Source organism: Sus scrofa, chromosome 16, assembly GCF_000003025.6.
Source record: "Sus scrofa isolate TJ Tabasco breed Duroc chromosome 16, Sscrofa11.1, whole genome shotgun sequence".
In the NCBI taxonomy this organism is placed as follows: Eukaryota; Metazoa; Chordata; class Mammalia; order Artiodactyla; family Suidae; genus Sus; species Sus scrofa.
In genome coordinates, this window is record NC_010458.4 from 61852902 (window position 1) to 61873614 (window position 20713).

A 20713-nucleotide genomic window follows, 5' to 3' on the forward strand; every position below is an offset into this window, starting at 1 on the left:
TGGAAGTATATATGGTACTGAATAAACAGATGAGGGAATTATGTTAGTTATTAGGCATTTTATGTCAGCTCCAAATCCCACCTTCTGTATTCTATTTTGTGATGCTTGAACTGGACTCTATAATTTTCCTTTCTTCTCTGCCAACGGGATTTCTGTCAAGTTCTTCCAATAGGAGGTACTGGAGAGAAATTAGAAAGCAGGTAAAAAGAGTATTCTCCCTGTAAGAGACTTGCTTTGCCTTTTAATGTCACCCTTTACCTTGAGATGGCAATAGATTCCAGTCACCAGTCATTGTGCTTTCCCAAAGGTATCAATTTTAGCCAAGCAAACTTTGCTCCTTGTGAGTCTGATCTCAAAGGCGTAAGTGTAAGTGTTCTCCTGCAAGCTCCCAAGATGCTGGCAGCACATGGGCAGACCTCAGAGGTCTGAGATGCCGCTCGGCAGAGCCTCTCACCTGATGATGTGCGATATTCCTATCAGCCGAGGGGTATCCTGTCCTCAGCAGTCTGAATTTCAGCTCTGGGGCTCTCTTCTCTGAGCTACTCTCCCCATCCAGGTGATGTCCTCTCTTCACATGATTGATTCCATCTCTAAAAGGTCTCTTGCACAAGTTTTAGGTTGTGTTAACCCTATCCTCTTCCTTTTGGTGTCTGCCTCCTGTATTTACTATCTCTGTGTTACTCATGGAACAAATCCTTCTGTATTCAATTCTCACTATTGAAATACCTTGTCTGGTTTCTATTTTACACAGTCCTAATTTGTTCTCTAATAGTTTCATGAAGTAGAATGTCATGACCCCATTCAGAGACTTATCCTTTATCTGCTTCATAGTGGTGAGGGGAGAGAGTACTACCAAGGTGGTCTTTCCCAAGTGGTTTTCTGAGGCATGTTAGTCCCAGCATCTCCTCCTTGAAAAATGATATTTATGGCTATGTGTATTTGGGAAATGTTTGATACCATAGCAAACTATGAAAAAAATAATAATGCACAGAATCATTAAAAAATGCTTAAGAAATCCAGCAGAAAAGAAACATTTTACTTTGATTTACAACCTCCCTTCAAATTCTTTAACTCAGGAAATTTTGATTCTCAGTTAACCTCTATTGCCACTCCGTGATATACACTGAGAAATAGTATTCTCTAGAATCCTTAGCACTTCAAGAATTATGTAATTTTTTCAAGATCCCTTCATTGAGGAGAAGTCTAATGCCTGCAATAGGTAGTGATTTTAATGGGTTTTACTTGTTTCAGCTCTAAGCATAAATGTTGACTGAGAGTAATATCCTTTGCAGTGAAATGTAGAATAAATATTGAGAAGGGGCAGGAAGGACACCAAAACACCAGAAAAATTATGACAGGAAATGAAAGACAAGGTGAGAGAGTTCTGGAGGGGATTACAGAATAAACTCATATTGCATGGTTATGGCTAAGTGAACAAGCTTAAGACACTCTCTGGGAATGACTCTCAGCTGTAGCGTTTGAGTGACACTTGATTTTGAACAAAATTATTCATCTTCTCTGTGCCTTGGTTTCTCATCTTTAAATGGAGATAACAGCATTGCATGCACTGCAGTTTTGTGAAGAATATGAAATGTAACATAGTAAATAATGTGATAATCACCCACCTAGCAATTCATTATTTAATGTAATATCAAAAACAGGAGGAGACCTTGTATAATGATAATTTATTTACTTTTTTTACTGTACCCATGGCATATGGATGTTCCCAGACCAGGGACTCAATCCTAGCTGCAGCTGAGATCTATGCCACAGCTGCGCCAACATCGGATTCTTAACCCACTGCACCAAACAGGAACTGAATAATGACTTAATTTTAGTAGAAAAAAATTGTAATAAAACATATATAAGCTGTTAAAAATGGAAGGACCTACAGAGGGTATCTCTCCCATCTCCCACATCCTATAGAAAAGACTAGAACTACATCTTCCAGAGACTAAGAGATTTGGTTATGGATCTACATAGTAGGGAAGTTGGATGGAGTCTTTAGCCTCCTCACCCTTGGTAGAGACTATTTTAATTAAACTCTAATTTGTTTGGCTGTAGAATTTTTGGTACTTTCCTGGATAAAGGCAAGAGTAGTAATTCCAAAATATTTTTTTTCTAGGTTCTGAACTCTGGGTGAGAGCAGCAATGCTTAAGACCTAGCTGCAACTAAGGAGGGCTTTATAGATTTAGACAAACTATACCACATGCTTTTTCCAGTTTCTAGTCCCTGTTTCCCTAAGACCATTCTATGTGAGAGAAACATGGGTGGAGTTAGCATCAGGCAGAGCTGGAATAGGAAAAAGGGAGAATAGTCTCATTCATTTTTTCACTTTGATTGAGGTATAGTGGATAAAATTGAAAATATTTAAAGTGTACAGTGTGAAGATTTAATATATTGTGAAATAGTAAATTGTGAAATGATTCCCTCCATTGAGTTAATTAACATATCCATCATCCCACATACTTTTTTATGGTGTAGATATTTAGTTTCTACTCTCTGAGCAAATTTCAAGTCTACAATACAGTGTTATCAACTACAGTGATCAAGTTGTACATTAGATCCTCAGATCTTACTCCTCTTATAACAGAAGGTGTGTTGAGAAGGCAGGAAGGAGATGAAGGATGGACCATTTTAATACAAACTCGAATCTTTTTAAGAGCTAGGTGACCAAGCTTGGCTGTCCCATACCTTCCACCTCTCAGAAGCCCCAGGAATGCTAACACTGGGATGGAAGTAACCATTTCATTCCCCCACACCTAAGGAAATGCTTCTAAGCTTTATGAAACAGATCCAGAGAACCATGTTTATTGTTGCTTTCTTTAGCAATAACACTTAGTACAGTGGAGAATACGACATATAACCACAGTCAACGTCATGGAATTATGATGAACATATTGTTTTAAAAAAGCTTAATGAGATAAAACAACACTGTACTGCAGTCCAACTAAAGCTATGTACAAATGCCTACATAATTTATGTCTATGTATAATTCATATGTACACAAACACCATACTTTATTGAGGTAAAATAGCACAGCAAGGCTAAAAACAAATGGCTAAGCTCAACGCAGGCTTTACAATGCCACTGAAAGCATTTTGCTAGCATAAAGGCCTCCAACATGCTGGGATTAACCTACTGATAAATATTTAGACTATTTATATTTTATTCTGTTGAAAACTAGCCAAAATAAACATATTTTAAGGCAACCTTTGGAAGTGTCAGCATTTCAGCATCTGTTTTGTGGTAAATGCTATTCACAGTGACAATTAAAATATTGAACAATGAAGGACAAAGACTGGCAAGTTCATCTTGTATCCATTTTATCCTATTACAGAAGTTTCTCTAATGTACAGATAATTCCTATTTTTCAACAACCTTCAACTTCCAATATTGAGGAGTAATATTATTGCTTTTTTGCCCATACATGCTTATTCAAAGACATGGATTACAGATTTTCAATTTTGATTTCACATTCAGAAAATCATCTCTGCAGGTCTTACTGATGTTTCTTTAATTCAGAAAATGAGAACCTATAGAATACAGGTTATTGTGGCTGCAAGCTAGTCAACACTGCTACTCACTTCCATTGTGTCTTTGGAAAGATAAACTATCCAATATACAAGGTTGAATCCTGCAAATGCAACTGGGAAGAGAATCCGAGAATATTGGTCTATTTTACTGGTATCTCCAAAGACTGGAGAGAGGGGTGGGGGTGTAGCAGGTGTTGACTGTAAGATGGGAGCTCTCGCGAGGACTTTGCTGGCCTCAAAAGATGGAACAATTGGCAAGGTCAGAGAGGTGATTCTTTTCTTCAGATGATACTTGGAATCAGGATGCTGTGGAGAAAAATACATAATAAGCCTGAGCAAAAGTATAGACATCACTTATCTAGTTACTCATTTTTAGTCATTGACAGCTACTTACTGACTACTTGCTATATAAGCTAAAATATCAGTAAACTATTAATAGTATTTGTTGGTGTTAACTTTTCCAAGAAAGTGGTAAACAATTTTTTTTAAAAAATGATTTGCTTCCATCCAATATCCTATGAATTATTACATCAGCAATTGATGCCAAGCATGTCCCATGTTCTAGAAACTATGTTAGGTATTGTACCATTAGTAAGAGATAAGCCAAGTTACACGTGCTTATCTAACCCCTACCCCCAGTTATGCATAAACCTATAGGGCAGTGGGTATGGGCAATGAGAGGGGATTTCAAATTAGAATATGTAGGCAGTGAATACAAGAAAATAACAGGTCAGTTAAATGATATCACTTTTCTAAACACATTCCCAGCTTACAGACTGATCTTTACTCATTCGTAAATTCCAACCAACTGAGGTTATCAACAACAGTACAAAAAATACTAAGGTGCTCTTGGATTTCAAAAGCCAGTGACAAAATAGAAATAACATTAAATTCAATGGGTGACTACTCATCCCTTATAATATGAGTGCCTCTTGGTCCAGAAGTTCTGTATTGAAAACTTTCTGCTCCCCATTCAAAACCTCTCTGCTGGTCTCCCTCCGTCTTAAGTAACCAATAAATGATTCACTTACTAACCTCAGAATTTTTGCTTGTTCTTTTCTATCATTAGATTTTCTGTTCCACTGAAAACAACCAATTCTAGTCTTGAAAGGGATATTTAGTGCATCAACTGATAGATGAGGAGGCTAAGGCCCAGGTAGGGGAAATGCTTTGCCCATAATTGCATAGCCAGTAATAATTGACCATGGTCAATCTCAGTGCTTTTTTATCCTAGCATTTTCTCATCTTTAAAGTATTGAGCCTCTAATTCTGTTGGCTTTAGATTCCTCTTGTAATGTTGGAGACTGGAGGGGGCTTTCTCCAATTCTTGTCTTTTCTTGTTTATAGCCTATAATAATCATTCTCCTTGTGGCCAGGTTGTCCTTGTTGGGTCTCTGCCTTCAGACACTGGCTGTGCATTATCCCTGCTCTTGTAAAACTGCCTTGTTTCCTCCCTGGCAGCAAAATCACCACTTTGCTGCCTGGCAGGGTGTGTTACTCATGTGGGCAGGCTCCTGTGGCTTTAGACAGCAACCCCACAGCAACAAGATGAGGCGGTGGCCTCCCCTGTGCTGGTTGAGCCACAGGACCAGAGTGACCCGCCGATACAGTGACATTTGGACTGCAGGAAACAACAACCCCAAAAACCTCTTTTCTCTCTATTCCCCTACTGAATTTTGCTTTTGATTTGTCAAGGAAGTTGCTGAGTATCTAGATAGTAATAGTCATTGTAGAGCGTTCGAGCCCAATGTTCTTTTAGGGTCGATGGCAAAATCGGTTTCTTTGCCAAAAGTAGAAATAAAATCTGTGTAAAATCTGATTTGACATGACCATGGCGAATTTCAAGCAGAGAATATCTTTATTTGTTATCTGTTGACCCAGTATTGTGCTAGGCATGCTGGACAGAATTAAATAAATCATAGGTCTTAGAAGCAGAAGATGATGTAAAACAGAAGAGTGCCCAGTCCATTGATCTTGAACAGGAAATAAGTGACATTTTCTATTAAAAACGTGACACCTGAGGACCACTGTGTGCCCGGAGTCACCAGAGGTCTGGTGTGGGGATAGCAGCAGAGTCATGTTGTTTTGGTCTCAATGCATGATCCTCTCAGAGAGTAAACACAGCATTGTCCACCAAGAACTTTCTTCTACCATGTTTCTCACACTCTGCTTTGAATTTTCACATACTATATATGTTATTAAACTATTCTCCACCTGAAAGAGCAAAATGTGTCACTCTTTAATTATCTCAAAAGTGTTCTTCTTCTCCCAGGTATGTGGAACATTAAAATACTTTACCCTAGTAAATTTTCTAAGGATCATAATGGAGTAGAAAGAAGGCAAGCCTTTAGATCAGATTTTCTTTCTAAACCCATCTTGATTTGGAATAGCATGCATTGCCTCTCTGATACCTATATTTCTTTCTTTTTCATGGAGAGAGAGGCTCGTTGAGATAAAAAAGTGATTGTAAAACATAGTCTAGCATAAAAATGGAAAGCATTAATTTATGTCTCCTTCTCTTTTTGAAGGTGTGAGGGAAAGTGATTTGCCAGTCTCTTGGTATTGCCACAGTGTCACAAGTGACGTAACGGGGATTACCAAATAACCCTGGTGCGGAGTTAAGCAACATCATTCTAAGACCAAACAGCATGAAAAATGTATGCACAGTGATGTTAGCCTAGAATTAAAGGTTCCCTAAGACAGGATTCACCTTTTCCTCGTCTACTTTCCCAAACAGTTGCTATGGAGGGTTGCTTAAGATTTAAGAGGGCAGCAACATCAGGAAGCCCATCCTGCACTTTCGTGTGGACAACTTACCTGCTCTGGGACTTACACATGCCATAGGAGTCACAGACTCTTCCTAAGCTTCAAGTTCCCAACTTTAAAGTTAGGGACAATTATTATTTCATGTAAGGTTTTTTTTTTTTTTTTTTTTTTTTTTTTTGTCTTTCATTTAAGAACTTGAGAAATAAAATGTGTCTTTCCTCTGTACACTTTTCTGCCTCCTTAGCCATTACAACTCTCCTTGCTGTCATCACATTCTTCCTTGTACATATTATTTCTCCTGTGCTTTACCCCCTTTCCTGACATGAAATCTCCTTAAAGGTAGAGTGCCTATTACTCGTTTGTGTAGGTACTCTACAGCACCTAGCCAGTGCAGAGAACACAGTAAATGCTTAATAAAAGTAAGCTGAATCAACAAATGAATGAAAATCGAAACATTTCCCAAGGTTGCTTAGGCCAAGAGAAGGGAACAAAACGGTCTATGAGTATTATGCCTTATATTTTAACATATTACTTTATAGTCCATTATATTATAGGTATCATATCTAAGTGCTTACCATTTACAAACATTACATGGCATTTTGCATGCTTTATTTTGCTTATTACTAGAAAGAATCTGTAATGTAATATTACTTTCATTTTAGAAGCAAATTAAGGCTTAAGCAGGAAGCTTACACAAGTAATAAGTGGCAGTGTCTGAATTCCACCCCTTTCACATGCCCAAAATCATACTCTTAATAAATACCATTTTTTCCCCATCAGATTTAGGGTTTAGGGCCCAGTTTCTTAACCACAAAACTATTGACATACTGATACTTAGCTGTGGGGAACTGCCTTGTACATCATGGGCTGTTGAGCAGTACCTTTGTCTTCTACCCACAAGATGCCTTGGAGTTTTGATAACCAAAAATAGCCTTATATCTTGACAAATATCCTCAGTGGGGTTAGGGGGGATTCACCTATCATTGAGAATCGCTGGTTTAGAGTTACACTGTCTCATTGCCCAGTGGTGATTAGGGGGAGTTCTAGCAGGCAGCAAAAACAATGTGCTCAAGTAAATGCAAGAGGGCTGGCTAACCCACACACTGGATAGTCAGCTCCTGGATAATTGGGAATTGGTAGTATCAGAGACTGGACACCAATTCAGAAGAATCACATTGAATTTCTGAAATGAAAGGCAATTTTGCAAGCCATTCAAGCTACAGGTTTGCATCAGATCCCGCCTGCTCTATTGTAAGCTCAGCAGCTTCAGCTGATGGTAAAATAGGCTTTTGTCAGAGTCCAGATGAGGGCTCAGCTTGGGGCTGTCACTGTTTTGAGTGGAACACCTGTGGTTTTGAATTTTTCCAGGGCTCCCCTGCTGCTCAGTGCCATCCTGCTTTGGGTATTTTTAGAGCACTGCTTTGTTTTAAGTAACACCATATTGCAAAGGTACTTTGAGTCAAACTGGACTTTGTGACCATCAGTTATTTGGTATAAGATAAGGCATTTGGGAAGTACTTAGAGCAACTTTGATACAACATTCGGTGAGTCTGAGGAAGGGAGCAGTGGGTTACCTCTTAAGAGAGAGATTCTTACTAAGGCTGCCTTACTCAAGGGACGAACAAAGCATCAGCTTTTATAACCAGCAAGTAGGGGCACTAAAAATAAGAGAAAATAACCTGGAAAGCATTTAGTATTTGGCACTTTTAATACTCTCAGATTAAGCATTATGGTGAAAATAAGCTCTGTCAAATATCCTTACATTTATTTTACAGCTGGTAGAATTGAGAGCAGAGACAATTCCCAAATGTCTGCAGAGAAGCAGTTTTTTGGTAGGCATTTTCTGGGCCAGTGGTACCAGGAGGATGTCTGTAAACCATGTTGGAATGTTTGGAGGGTACAGAAAGGAATATTGGATGGTGATTTGATGGACAGTCTAGGAAAAGATGTAACTGCCTACACCCCTGTCTAATCCACCCCTTCTTTTCTCTAAGTCATACAATGGCACCACCATGGGGAAGGGGCATCATGATCTTTCTGTGCCTCAGAGTCTCCGATGGTCTTAATTCAACCGTTAATTCTGGGGAGTAATGATAGCAGTCAAAAAAATCTTAGCAAGATTTGGAACAGAGAAGGTAAACCTTTGAGTACTCCATGCTTTGTATTTGCCTACATAGGTAGAAGGCAATGTGAACGGCCCAGCAGACATTCCCACCTTGACAAGAGTATGGAAGGGACAGTATGTCTTATCTATGTGCCCAAATTTCTAACAGCTGATTTAGTGGCTTCTAGAGCAGGGCCAGGCTCATTTTCTGTTTGTAGCATAGGCAACCCTTCCTCCAGAATCACCCCTCCAGACTAGGTAAGGTACTCTTGTAGGGGTCCTCTTCACCCTACTATATATATATAACTACAGCTTTTATCACTATGTATTGTCTGGTCTTCGTGATTTTCCTCTCTTCCTGCTCGACAAGAAGCTCCATGATGGAAAAGGCCCTATTGATGTCACTTACCAATGTATCCTCAGCATGCTGAAAAGGGTCTGGCACATAACAGCACTTACCAAATGCTTATGGAATGCATAATTTGATGAACACATAGGTACTTAATAAATAGGTGTCAGGTGAAAAGAAATGTAATCAATATAAATATAATTGTCTTGACTAATTAAAATTTGGTCCATATTTTTTGTATATAATTTACCAAGAACACACACCTCCCATGAAAAAGAAGCCACATGGGTGATAGGCAGGGGGACAGGGGATTCATTCTTAGGAACATAGTGATGAGGGCTTAGACTAGCAAAACATCCAAAAAGAGATCAAGGTCTAAACTTGATCTTTCATAGAAAATAAGTATGCTAGAGACATATAACAAACTCTGAACCAAATACAGCAATCTCCCTCTCATGCAAAAATAGCACACCAGATAAAAACAACATGGAAAGATACCATATAAATGTGAAAGAAATTGTGGACAATTCTCAAAATCTAAAAATATAAAGTCTCCATTTCCAAATGCCTTTAAAACAGAAGGATAATTAGTCTGAAGAGCACTTGAGAAGATTTAGTTTTAGATGTCTCTTCAGGTTTGAGTATTAGATTTGAAATACCTGAATTTCCTTGTCATTATTAAGTTTAAAGGTCAAATTCAAAGTGATGAAGTTTTCATATTCGAAGTAGCTTCTATGAAAAGCAATGTGCACATTAACACATAAAACTTAGAATCACATGAAGTAGCTAAGCACTTAATTTCCTTTCAGCTTCACCATATTGCTTTGCTGTTTCAATGTCCAACTTTCTCAAATAATGTTATTTTGATTACAACTGAATAGGCATTTTTAAATGTCATGGTATTTGAAAGAAAAAAAAATGACCTTGCAATCATAGTATGCCACTGTGCTGTATAAATTCCAAATGTGTAATTTATGTTTGTTCCTCTACATTATACAGACTAATTGACAGGTTTTGACATAAATAAAATGTGCGTGTTCTATATAATCATCTGTATTTACTTTCTGATAGCTACCAAGGTTTATATTGTTAGGTTTGGTTATTTTTGTTTTTATTTTTATTTTTACACTTTGACTTAACCTTTCAGAAACAAAATTCTGCTTTCGATTGCTTTAAAATATTTTAGTTGCAGCCAAGTTCAGAAATACAATTTTTCATAAGAAAAGTCAACTTGTAAGAAAAAAAGTACTTGGAGATGATTTGAATGCAATTTTCTATCTAGCTTCCCTAAGGACATCCTCATTATACGTTACTATTTTAGAATTACAGAAGGCAGTTTATATGAAGACCTGAGATCTTAAATTCCATCTTATTAATAAATTATACCTTTAAAATAGTAGACTAAAGGAATAATAACTCTATGCTTTCTCTAAGAATTTGAAATCATTTTCTCCTCAGTAATATATGTTTCAAGAGTTGAAGTAAGGAAGTTGGTCTTTCTTTCCATCTCAATATCTGATCAATGACAATATTCAAAATCATTAGAATTATTTTCTTATCCTGTTTCTCATGAATTTTTATTTTTACTGTATTTCTCACATAAGAAACTGTTAAACAGAATTCTGATAAATATACAATTCTTCTTTTCCAGATATATGTTAAGATAATATATGATCTTTGGATGATATGTCAGTTATATATCTATATAAATACAGACATTATATTGTAACATAATCACTTATTTTTATGAACATTAAGTCTCCATAATATTTGGCATGTATCTTTGCTAAAAAAATAATTTCCAAGTGTCTTGAACTGAATCTTTAGACTAACATATTTTTTGCTACAAGATTTATATTTATTATGATTTTTCAGAATACACATGCATATATTTTAAAAACATCATTAAATCAAGGGAAGAATTTGGAGACTGACTTTACCTACATTCAGCAATATGGGTGAAACTAGAGATTTTCATACTAAGTAAAATAAGTTGGAAAGAGAAATTTCTGACAATACCACATGATATCACTTATATGTGGGATCTAAAATATTGTGCAAGTAAATCTATCTACAAAACAGAAACAGACTCACGGACATAGAGAACAGACTTCTTGTTGCCAAGGTGGAAGGGGAGGGAGTGGGATGGACAGGGAGTTTGGGGTTAATAGATGCAAACTATTACATTTACAATGAATAAGCGATGAGGTCCTACTGTACAGCACAGGGAACTATATCCAATCTCTTGGGATAGAGCATGGGGGAAGATAATGTGAGAAAAATAATATATATATATATATATATATATGTGTGTGTGTGTGTGTGTGTGTGTGTGTGTATATATATATATGTGTGTGTGTGTGTGTGTGTGTGTATGACTGGATAAAGAATATATATATATATATGTGTGTGTGTGTGTGTGTGTGTATATATATGTGTGTGTGTGTGTGTGTGTGTGTGTGTATGACTGGATCACTATGCTGCACAGCAAAAATTGGCACAACACTTTAAACTATGATTTTAAAAAGCAGATGTTTTAACCTAGTGGTGTGTGTGCTATTATATTTCAGTCTTTGAGAAAGTGTTGGGGAGGGGAGGGCCTCAGGTTCTATAAGTCTGTGGATATTAGGAGTTCTGGAATCGATTCCTAATTTTTCTACCATCTAGTGAAAACTACCTTCTCTGAGATTCTGTTTTTTATGTCTTAGGGGAGGTAATTAGACTGGATTGCTAGATGGTAAACTTTGCTTTCCTTTTTTTAAAATGAGGCAAACTATTGTATTTGGAGTGGATAAGCAATGAGATATTGCTGTATAGTCACTGGTGATATCTAGTCGCTTGTGATGGAACATCCTGGAGGATAATGTGAGAAAAAGAAATATATATATATATATATATATGTATATATATGTATGTATGTATGACTTGGTCACTTTGCTGTACAGTAGAGATTGACAGAACACTGTAAATCAACTGTAATGGAAAAATTAAAAATCTTTAAAATAAAAAAATAAAAACTTTAAGTTAGTATTGCTACTTAGTACAGGACTGGCCTTATCCTCCTTAGTTTCTTAGTTTGTCAAAGAGAAAAGTGTCAGTAAAAAAAACCTGTCTTTTAAAGCCAATAAACATCTGAGTACTTGGAAAGTAAAATATAGATAACTTTGTAATATTTATCATAAAATTTAACCAAGGATTAACTGGGCTACATGTATGTTTACTACTTTTATAATATTTATCATAAAATTTAACCAAGGATTAACTGGGCTACATGTGGTTTTACTACTTGGAAATATTCGTAAGAATTGATCAGTTACAAAGAAATGTTCAGTTCAAATATCTGCATTACTTGATTTAGCAGAGCAGAATTTTCTTTTCAATAGCTGCTATTTGGAGTTTTTATTAAAGTACAAATGTATACTTCTAAATTACTTATATAATTCCTTTTTAAAAATTGTGTGCAACTTAATTGTTGTGAGAATTTACTCATATGTGAATTTGAAATTTGGGGGCATATTAATGACCTTTGGATTATTAATGCTATCATTTATTTTTTTATTCAAAAAATCAGAGGTTAGGTACTGTAAATCTAAACTTCATTTTATGGATATTTTCACTGATTGTAAGTATTTGAATAAAAACCCATTAATATACATAAAATATGTATTTTATATACATATAACATGAATGCAAACATGAGAATGTTTTCATGTAAATAAAAAACTTGGCTTATAACTCAGCATCCATAGAACTGAATACTCACATCTTGCCTGCATGAAATCAAGCAGTAAGCAGATTTCTAACTAAAATTGTTCATAGGAGTCCATATTTATTTCCTTGAGACTCTGAAGCCTCATTAGGAACTTTTTTTTTTTACTTTATTCTCCCTGGTTGGTATAAGTGAACCTGTTCAAAGGAAACATCTAAAGGCTAAGAATTTTTCTCCTTTCCTCTGAGAGCTTGAAATCTGCCAGTACTACTGAGAATGATGAAAGAGGAATACCAAAAGTTTAGAGCAAAGATAAATGAAGGATTGTTGCCAGGCTTTTTTTCTGTGAAGCTGGAGAAGAAGTTGGCCTCAGAACCAAAGTTATGTAAGCAGTGTCCCACTAATACTACTTTTGAACTATCTAGCTGACAATTATTGGGCTGCTTTTTCCTGTATGTTGGGTATCATTTAGGAAAGTAAACAGTTACCAAAACAATCTCAGCTTCCAAGGGTTCAGTCGCTTTTGTGATAGTCACAGGGGATGAGGCTGCAATCTGTGCCTTCTTTTTGGCCTTCTGAGTCTGAAGATTGGTGAAGTAGTTGACAGCCGCAAACTCAATAAGAGCAGAAAAGACGAAAGCAAAGCAAACAGCTATAAACCAATCCATGGCGGTCGCATAAGACACTTTTGGCAAGGAGTGCCGGGCACTGATGCTTAAAGTGGTCATGGTTAAAACAGTGGTGATCCCTAAAATGAAAAAGAATGAGAAACGCAGTATTAGCATTTGCAATCCAATAGCAAGATCAAATGGGAACATGTTGATGGAGAGGATTAAACACTCAACAAATGTAATTTTTATTACCATTTTCTAATTTTTTGAATAGTTCACAATTATTATCATAGGCATTCACATTTTTGTATTCTTCCATGCCTAGTGTGGAGATGTGTATATTATAGTTGCTCAAAAGCTTATTTTTTGAATTTATTTAGTTTAAGTCTTATAAAAATTTGTCATGCATTCTAGTTGTTGACTTCTTGAGAAAACCTAGAGCAAAGTGTTATTAATTTTATTTATTTAAATTAAATGTATTAATTTTATTAAGTAATAAAGCTGATCAAATTTAATAGCTGATAGTCTTTCATCATATTTAATTTAATAAGTCAATTTGGTATGAACAATAAATATAAAATATATTTCTCAAATTTTAGTGGAAAATTGCCAGAACACTGTAAACCAGCTATAATGGAAAAAAATAAAAATCATTATGTAAAATAAAATAAAATCTCTAGTTTGGTTTTAAGATAAAATATTTACTTATGAGAAATTTTATCACTCATCTGCCTGCAGTTTTCTGTCCCAAAGCATTTATATAATCTGAAGGTGGTCAACACCATTATGTAAATGTTATTTTATAATTTGCAGAAAGTAATGTCTTTAAATATAGTAAATTAAAAAGTCAAAATTCATCTGAGGCTTCAATTAAACTCAGGCTTTCCTTTTGAACTACTAAATTTATAATCATGAAAACTCAGAAAAAATTGGATTTTTTAACAGATGATATTGTCTCTTACAGTTTGTTTCCTTATTTCATTTTGTTCCCTCACACTAGTAGTGATCCTATACAGCATAAATGGGATGGGACTAAATACTTAGGGTGAAGAGTGGGAAATTTGTGATATTTAACTACTTTTAGGCCTAGAAAAATTTTTTATGATCCAACCTAATGAAACTGAAATAAAATTTACATTAGTATGTTCAATATCTTGGCCTTTGTTTTTGTTGATCTACATGTCAGTTTTTAATTTTCTACTTTTTTATTATGAAAAAGCAAATTGAAATTAAAAAAAATTCTCATAAATAGGAAACAAGCCAGAGTTCTTGCTGAGACAAATCTTCTATTGATAAAAGACATAACTTGCACTAAAATAAGGATCACGTTACGTGATCCATGTAACTGAGTGAGATAGGAGCTTATCTACTTTGTGGGTTGAAAAAGCACACTGGTGTGAATATTCCTCTAAAATACATAAGCAATCCGAGCTGGAGGATGACTGAAATTAGAGCCCAAAGAGTGAAGCATACCAAAGACAGTTCTGGCCGGCACAGATTCCTTATTAATCCAGAAAGACACCTGGGAAAGAATGACTGTCATGATGCAAGGAGTATATATCTGTATCATGAAGTAGCCCATCTTCCTTTGCAAGTGGAAATAAACCGTCATTATTGCATATTCACCTGTTGGAAGACCATTATATTGGTATTATTGCTGTTGACAGCGTGCAAAAAGAATGTAATTGGAAATAAATCTTGCAGATCTTTAAGTGAACATGGGTTGGAAGAAAACAAGCAAAGGCATTTTTCTATGTATGACAGAGTCACTCCATTAGCAGATGATAGATACATCAGCTCATTGTTTTCTGTGGGGTTCTTTGTAACATAAACATTCAAAACTATTTATTTGAATGCTATGTAAATCTGTATATGCATATGGTTGCAAAATCAGCTTTAAAGAAAGCTACTCATCACTTCAGAATAGCAAGTTTAACTGACCATGGCTAATGCAGAGGAAAAGATATAGAAAATTTAAAAATGTGTGCTGGAGTCACCTTTCAGGATTATGTCCATGCACTGGTCAAATTCTTACCTGTGTTAGATTTGATTGTTTCACTAGATACTGTTTGTCCAATCAGATCATACTGAAGTAGGCTTGAAGATTCTTCTGGGACTTCCACTGAGTAAAGTGGTCCTTTTTTCCATGTATATATGATTTCACTTTTGGGGTAAGCATCTGAATTTTTTAAACAAATCAGACACAGTAGTAAATCTGGCTAGTTGTGTGTGTGTGCTTTTTTTCTATTAAGCAAATTTTATTCATTATAAGAAGGAAATTCAAACATTAAAAAAAATGTTTCTCTTTAATCCTGGTAACCCAATCCTCTCACTATTAAGATTTATGATATGATTAAGTTAATTCCCAGAATCAAACTGAGAATGTCATAGTAACATTTCTCTTTTGTTTTCCAGTATATGACTAAATCCCAATAATTACATATTTCATATTTCAAATTCATTATATGACTCTCAGAAGTTTTTGCAACTTACAACTCCCAAACTTGAGTGGACAAGCATGCCCATCCATAGGGAAATTAACCAGCCTCATAGGACAGTCAGCATTGATAGTGAGCCTATGGAACATTGAAATAAGTGGTTCTGAGTTAGTATGATGGATAAACCATTTGGGCAGAGGAAGTAGAACTGGAGAATCCTTACCTCATGGTGTAGAGAATGGTTCCATTCTGCATTATTCTGAAGAGTTTATTAGGAGTTGTCATATTGTGAGCAATTGATTTCTTGCCATTCCTAAAAAAAGTGTCAGGTGTCCAGATTTTACTGACCATCAAGTTATTCAAACTCAGAATCTCAGCTGGCCCCCCAAACTTCAACCTCTCATCAGTCCAAGTTTGGCGGAAGAAAACGTCCATCGTATACTCCTAAGAGAAAATCAAATATTCATGCATGCTTAAGAATAGTTTATTTATTAGCTTGCATGCCCAATCCTAAAACTTAAGAAATAAAGCAACTTTTCATAACAATAACATATCAAGATAATTATTTCAGTGAATTATTATTTTTTCAACTCAAAGTTTGGAATATTACTATAAAAGACAGTGCTGGGTTGTGCCAACCTCTTCATTCCTCCATATCAACCCTTTTTTACATTCTTCCTCTTTTTCTATCAGTCATCCATCTTGCCATCTGTTGGCCTACCGAATTCTCCCTCCTTAATTTAGAAGAAAAATATGAAAAGATTTAGTCTGGGTTTTGAGCTGGTTTTCCTACCATTAGTTAGTCTAACCATTCCCCTTAGCAACATGCCACTTTCAAAGGTATCTCTGAACAGCATGGTACTACTTAGTAAAGTCCCAAGAACAAAGTAACTTTACTTGATAAGCATAATTTGGCTGCATATCTTAATTACTTTACACTGTTCTCAGAGAACATAAAAGCATATGTTACCATGATTACTCAAACAGAGCATCATTTAAGTATGTATACTCAAATTTATGAGTTTTCATTTGTGGCTTTTAAGAAACAACATTAAGGAGTTCCTGTCATGGCTCAGTGGTTGACGAATTCAGCTAGGAACCATGAGGTTGTGGGTTCATTCCCTGGCCTCGCTCAGTGGGTTAAGGATCCAGCGTTGCTGTGAGCTGTGGTGTAGTTCACAGATGCGGTTCGGATCCTGCGTTGCTGTGGCTCTGGCGTAGGCTGGCAGTTACAGCTCTGACTGGACCCCTAGCCTGGGAACCTCTATGTGCCCCGTGGGTGCAGCCCTATAAAAGGCAAAAAGGCCAAAAAAGAAAGAAAGAAAGAAAGAACATTAAAAGTCTTAATAATGATAAGCTCCATTGCAAAAGTCAGTGATAAATAACAACTTGTAATTACATCAAAATACTGCTAAGAATTATTTTGCCTACTTTATATGTTCCTTTATGAGACCTGTTACAGCAAGTGGTGATTATATTTTAAAGATATAATTTAATATACTGTATACCAATATAATAATGATCCAAGCTGTAACAATCATCTCTTGTACAAAAACCCTTGAAAAAAGACACATGCATAAAATAAAGTTTCAAGTGTTCCGAGATTTCAATTCTATAGGATTGGTTATGGATGTGGTTGTGGTTATTTATTCTTGGGATGAGTCAGTACCCAAATGAAAAATATGATAGTTAAAATACTTGAGGATACTGGGGAATGCTGACTCTTCTTTCTTTCAAGACTTGAGACATTTATCTCTTAAAGTCCTCTTCACTCTCTCCCCATCTTCCTTGCTTTTTTTTTTTTCTTATATCTCTTCTTCCACCCCCTCCTCTTCTTCTTTTACTCCTTTATTTTCACTTTCTTTTCATTCTTCTTTCCCTTCATCCTATCTTATCAACTCAAAAAGCAGAAGATGAAAAAGTCTCTAGTAACTGTTTATCTAGAATTACATTCCCGTAGTACATTTAATGATGTATTATTTAATGAATTATGTTAATTTTAGTTTCAGTATCTATATTTTACTTTTAGAGGGACATACTACCTGACAAATACAAAAGAAGCCTGATGCACTTTATTTTGGAGACTGGTTCAGGTTTTCATTGCCACTTACTATAAATACCTTCTTATGAAACCTACAGCCATCTGTACCTGGAACAGAGTTCCCAGAACACCTACTGGTCCATTTGCAAACATAAAACGTGGAACGCATTAGCTTTTCCACAGGACTTCCTTTACGGTTTTAATAAAACACACCGAGAATTATTCACTACAAAAACAGCTACGTTTAATGGATATTCTCAATATACTCTTACGTGGCATACCATTTTATTGTTTTTTTTTTTTTGCTACCCCCTAAATTTATTAGGACTTCATAAAGATGGAGAAAATCTTCTCCTTGCAAGATAGAATTGGTGAATATGTGGACAGAAAAGAGGATATCATCTTAAAAGTCCCCTCGGATTAGAGTTCAAGCAGAGCCTTCAGTGAAATGTCTAGGAGATTAAGCCTGTAATGTGCTCTAATGGCCATTTCCTCCCAGCCTGAGCACACACACTGCATTATGGATCTGGAGCCAAGTTTGGTAACAATGCCCATTATCATTACATCTGGGACTCAGCCCTCTCCCCCATAAGTAAAAGCACTCTCCTCCCTCAGAGCTCACTCACCATCTCCACATCTGACACAGGCCCAAAACTCGTCACGTAGATGTCTGTTTGGACTTCAGTGACAGCACCTGAAATGAGCCCATAGGGATGGGGCAGTTCTCATCAATGGCTCTACTATAACGCCCCTCCTCCTGTCCAGAATCTGCAACCCATCCCAAAGTTATTCCAGTAGCAAGAGGCCTTTAGTTTTTCAACTCTACAAACTCACACCAGTTGCATTATTTTGATTATGGCCAAATTGTGGAATTTAAGGAATGGAAGAGAACTAGGTTAGCATCCCAATTAAAATATATATATATATAACCTTAAGTTTTAGCAATAGCTTTAGTAGGACAAATACTTTAAAAAAGTGTTTTACCTGGAGAATCTTTTTGTAAACTGACACACACCATGAGGCAAGCACTGTTCATAACTCACATTACAGTTGAGAAAGCTGAGGCACAGAGAGTTCAAATAACTCACATTTAAGGTCATTAACTGAGGAAAGGACAGAGACTGGATGGGAACACACACATGTGGCCCCTCTCCAGTGCCCTGCAACCTACAGTCTGCCATCCTGAGCCCTCTGGGCCTTGGAACAGTGCTAAGGGGGCGACAAGTGTACAGATGCTTGATCTAGTAAGGATACTGCCTCTTACCTCCAAATCCTGGCCGTAGCCGATTGTCATAACCTTCTAGCAAGTTGTCCAGGATCCGACTGACATTTTCTGAGTAGAAATTTCCTTCATCTTCAAGTTTTCCTAGGGCATTTTCTACCCTACGAGTAGACAGTCAATGATGCTCACTGCCAGCCTCAGAGAAAATGAGCTGTTCCTTCCACCCTTGTCTAACCCACCACAAAAATCTGCAATACCACCCAGTCTTCTTCCATAATTTGATATAGAAGTTACACAGTGGGTGTGTGCTTTACCTCTCCTCCAAGCTAAAAGGAAAAATCAGGGAAAAAAAAGTCTTACTCACCACAGAATCATGTACAACCAGGACAGAGGCGACGCCATCCTGCAGTGCACTGAAATGGCCCAGTTCTCCCCCTCCTGCTTTCTCCCCTCCCAACTGGATCCTCTTTGCCAATTAACTAGAGCCGTCTTCTGGACCACTCATATCCCTTCTCCTTGTTTGCATCCAGCCAGTAATCCAGTAGATGAGAATGTCGCCAGCTAAACTTGGAGGGTTCCTCTAGCTCTCTTTGCTTTCCGTTCTGTCTTTCCACATAGAACAAGGGGGTTTGGGGCCTTCGACTACATCCTAATGGCCACTCAACCTCCTCTGACTGACTCAGTTGGGAAATGAGACTCTGAAGGTACATTGCATGGTCAGAGAGCAGTGACAATAATTGAATAAGGCATTAGGGGAGATTAGAAGGGAGAAATCCACTGCTAGTTTTGGCATGATCTTAGCAGGGCCCTGTGAGGAAATCTGGAGAGCAGTGGCATCTTGCTGATTGAGATTATGTTCCAATGGGCTCAGCATTTATTATTTCTATGGTTCACAGAAGGATTTCTGCATGCCTCTTACTGCTTTAAAAGTCTAACAATATTGGGATCCTCTTGGATTCTCTTTCTGATTTCATCAGCTTTATTGCATCAGATGCACTTTTCCTCTCCCTTTAAAAACTGGTCCTCATTCTTCTTTACAAAGCACTATAACACTGCAGAGCAGCTCCTGACCACCTTGCTGTTGGATTAGTGTTTTTTTTTTCTTTTTTTTTTTTACTAGTTACTTTGCTGATCCTTCTTGTTAAAGTTGTGTCATCTCAAGCTAAGATATAAAGGAGTTCTACCAGTATCTTTAGAAACCTGGCCAGTTTCATGAATGCTGCCAGTAAGAGACAATGTCTGAAAATAGCTTATTAAGGTTTGTATGTAGAAATGCTGTAAGAAGCAAGCATCCAAAGACGTGGTTAATGATGATGTTGCTGGCACTATTTTATTAGGCTTACAGCAAGTCCAAAGCAAAATGTTGAAACCCAAGAAATAGCATTCTCCACCCAGTCTGGTCAGGGAAATTTGGAGAAAAAGAAGTTTCTTTAAGCCTTAAAATTTTAATCTGTAAATAAAATATTAAAAATAATAAAGTATTGGATATATATATATATTTAAATTCAGGAACATAAGAGCAAGAAGAAAACGTCCTTTTTTACCATTCTCCTGCCAGATCCACCCACTGTCTACTCAGTTCACAGTCTGTATCTTCAGCACCTAAATTCTACAACAGAGATGGTAACTTGAAGCCATATAGCACAGTTTTGAGAGTTATTTCTGAAGACATGACATAAATCATTTGAGAAGCATTTCAAGAAATTAGCTATAAACAAAACAACAGAAATGGGAAAAGTGCAAGATTCCTTATGAAATAGTTTTTGTTTGGTTTTTTAAGATTACTGCATCTCGCAGTTAGATGGAATTTCTGGTTACTCATCAAAATCCTGAATTGTCTCCAATATTCCTGGCAAGTAATATTCAGCATCCAACTTCTCACATTATTTTGCTAGTGCTGAGTTGAAAGCTGCACCCTGGTCCTAGTTCTCATCTT

The 20713-nt window shown here is 36.5% G+C and overlaps 1 protein-coding gene across 2 annotated transcripts; it reads right to left on the reverse strand.

The window, feature by feature from the left end:
* GABRA6 (gamma-aminobutyric acid type A receptor alpha6 subunit) lies at window positions 2797-19602 on the reverse strand. 2 transcript variants are annotated; one of them, XM_021076850.1, is made up of 9 exons: window positions 19142-19602; window positions 18820-18933; window positions 18182-18249; window positions 15738-15958; window positions 15570-15652; window positions 15112-15255; window positions 14550-14702; window positions 12954-13213; window positions 2797-3843 (listed from the first exon to the last, which is right to left on the reverse strand). In XM_021076850.1, the coding sequence occupies exons 3-9, from the start codon at window positions 18182-18184 to the stop codon at window positions 3568-3570; spliced, it is 1140 nt and encodes a 379-aa protein (XP_020932509.1). In that variant the 5' UTR covers window positions 18185-18249; window positions 18820-18933; window positions 19142-19602; the 3' UTR covers window positions 2797-3567. The 2 variants fall into 2 exon arrangements, with proteins under 2 accessions (XP_020932509.1, XP_003134138.1); XM_003134090.4 differs by having other exon boundaries at window positions 18820-18938; window positions 19142-19600.

Excerpts from the sequence above, each read along its gene's own strand:
- GABRA6 (XM_003134090.4), bottom strand. The coding sequence starts at position 19,179 with ATGGCGTCGCCTCTGTCCTGGTTGTACATGATTCTGTG. Across the intron at positions 18,939-19,141 it reads TGGTTGTACATGATTCTGTG|GGTAGAAAATGCCCTAGGAA; the intron begins GTGAGTAAGACT and ends GTCTACTCGTAG. Across the intron at positions 15,959-18,181 it reads CTGTGTCAGATGTGGAGATG|GAGTATACGATGGACGTTTT; the intron begins GTGAGTGAGCTC and ends ATTTTCTCTTAG.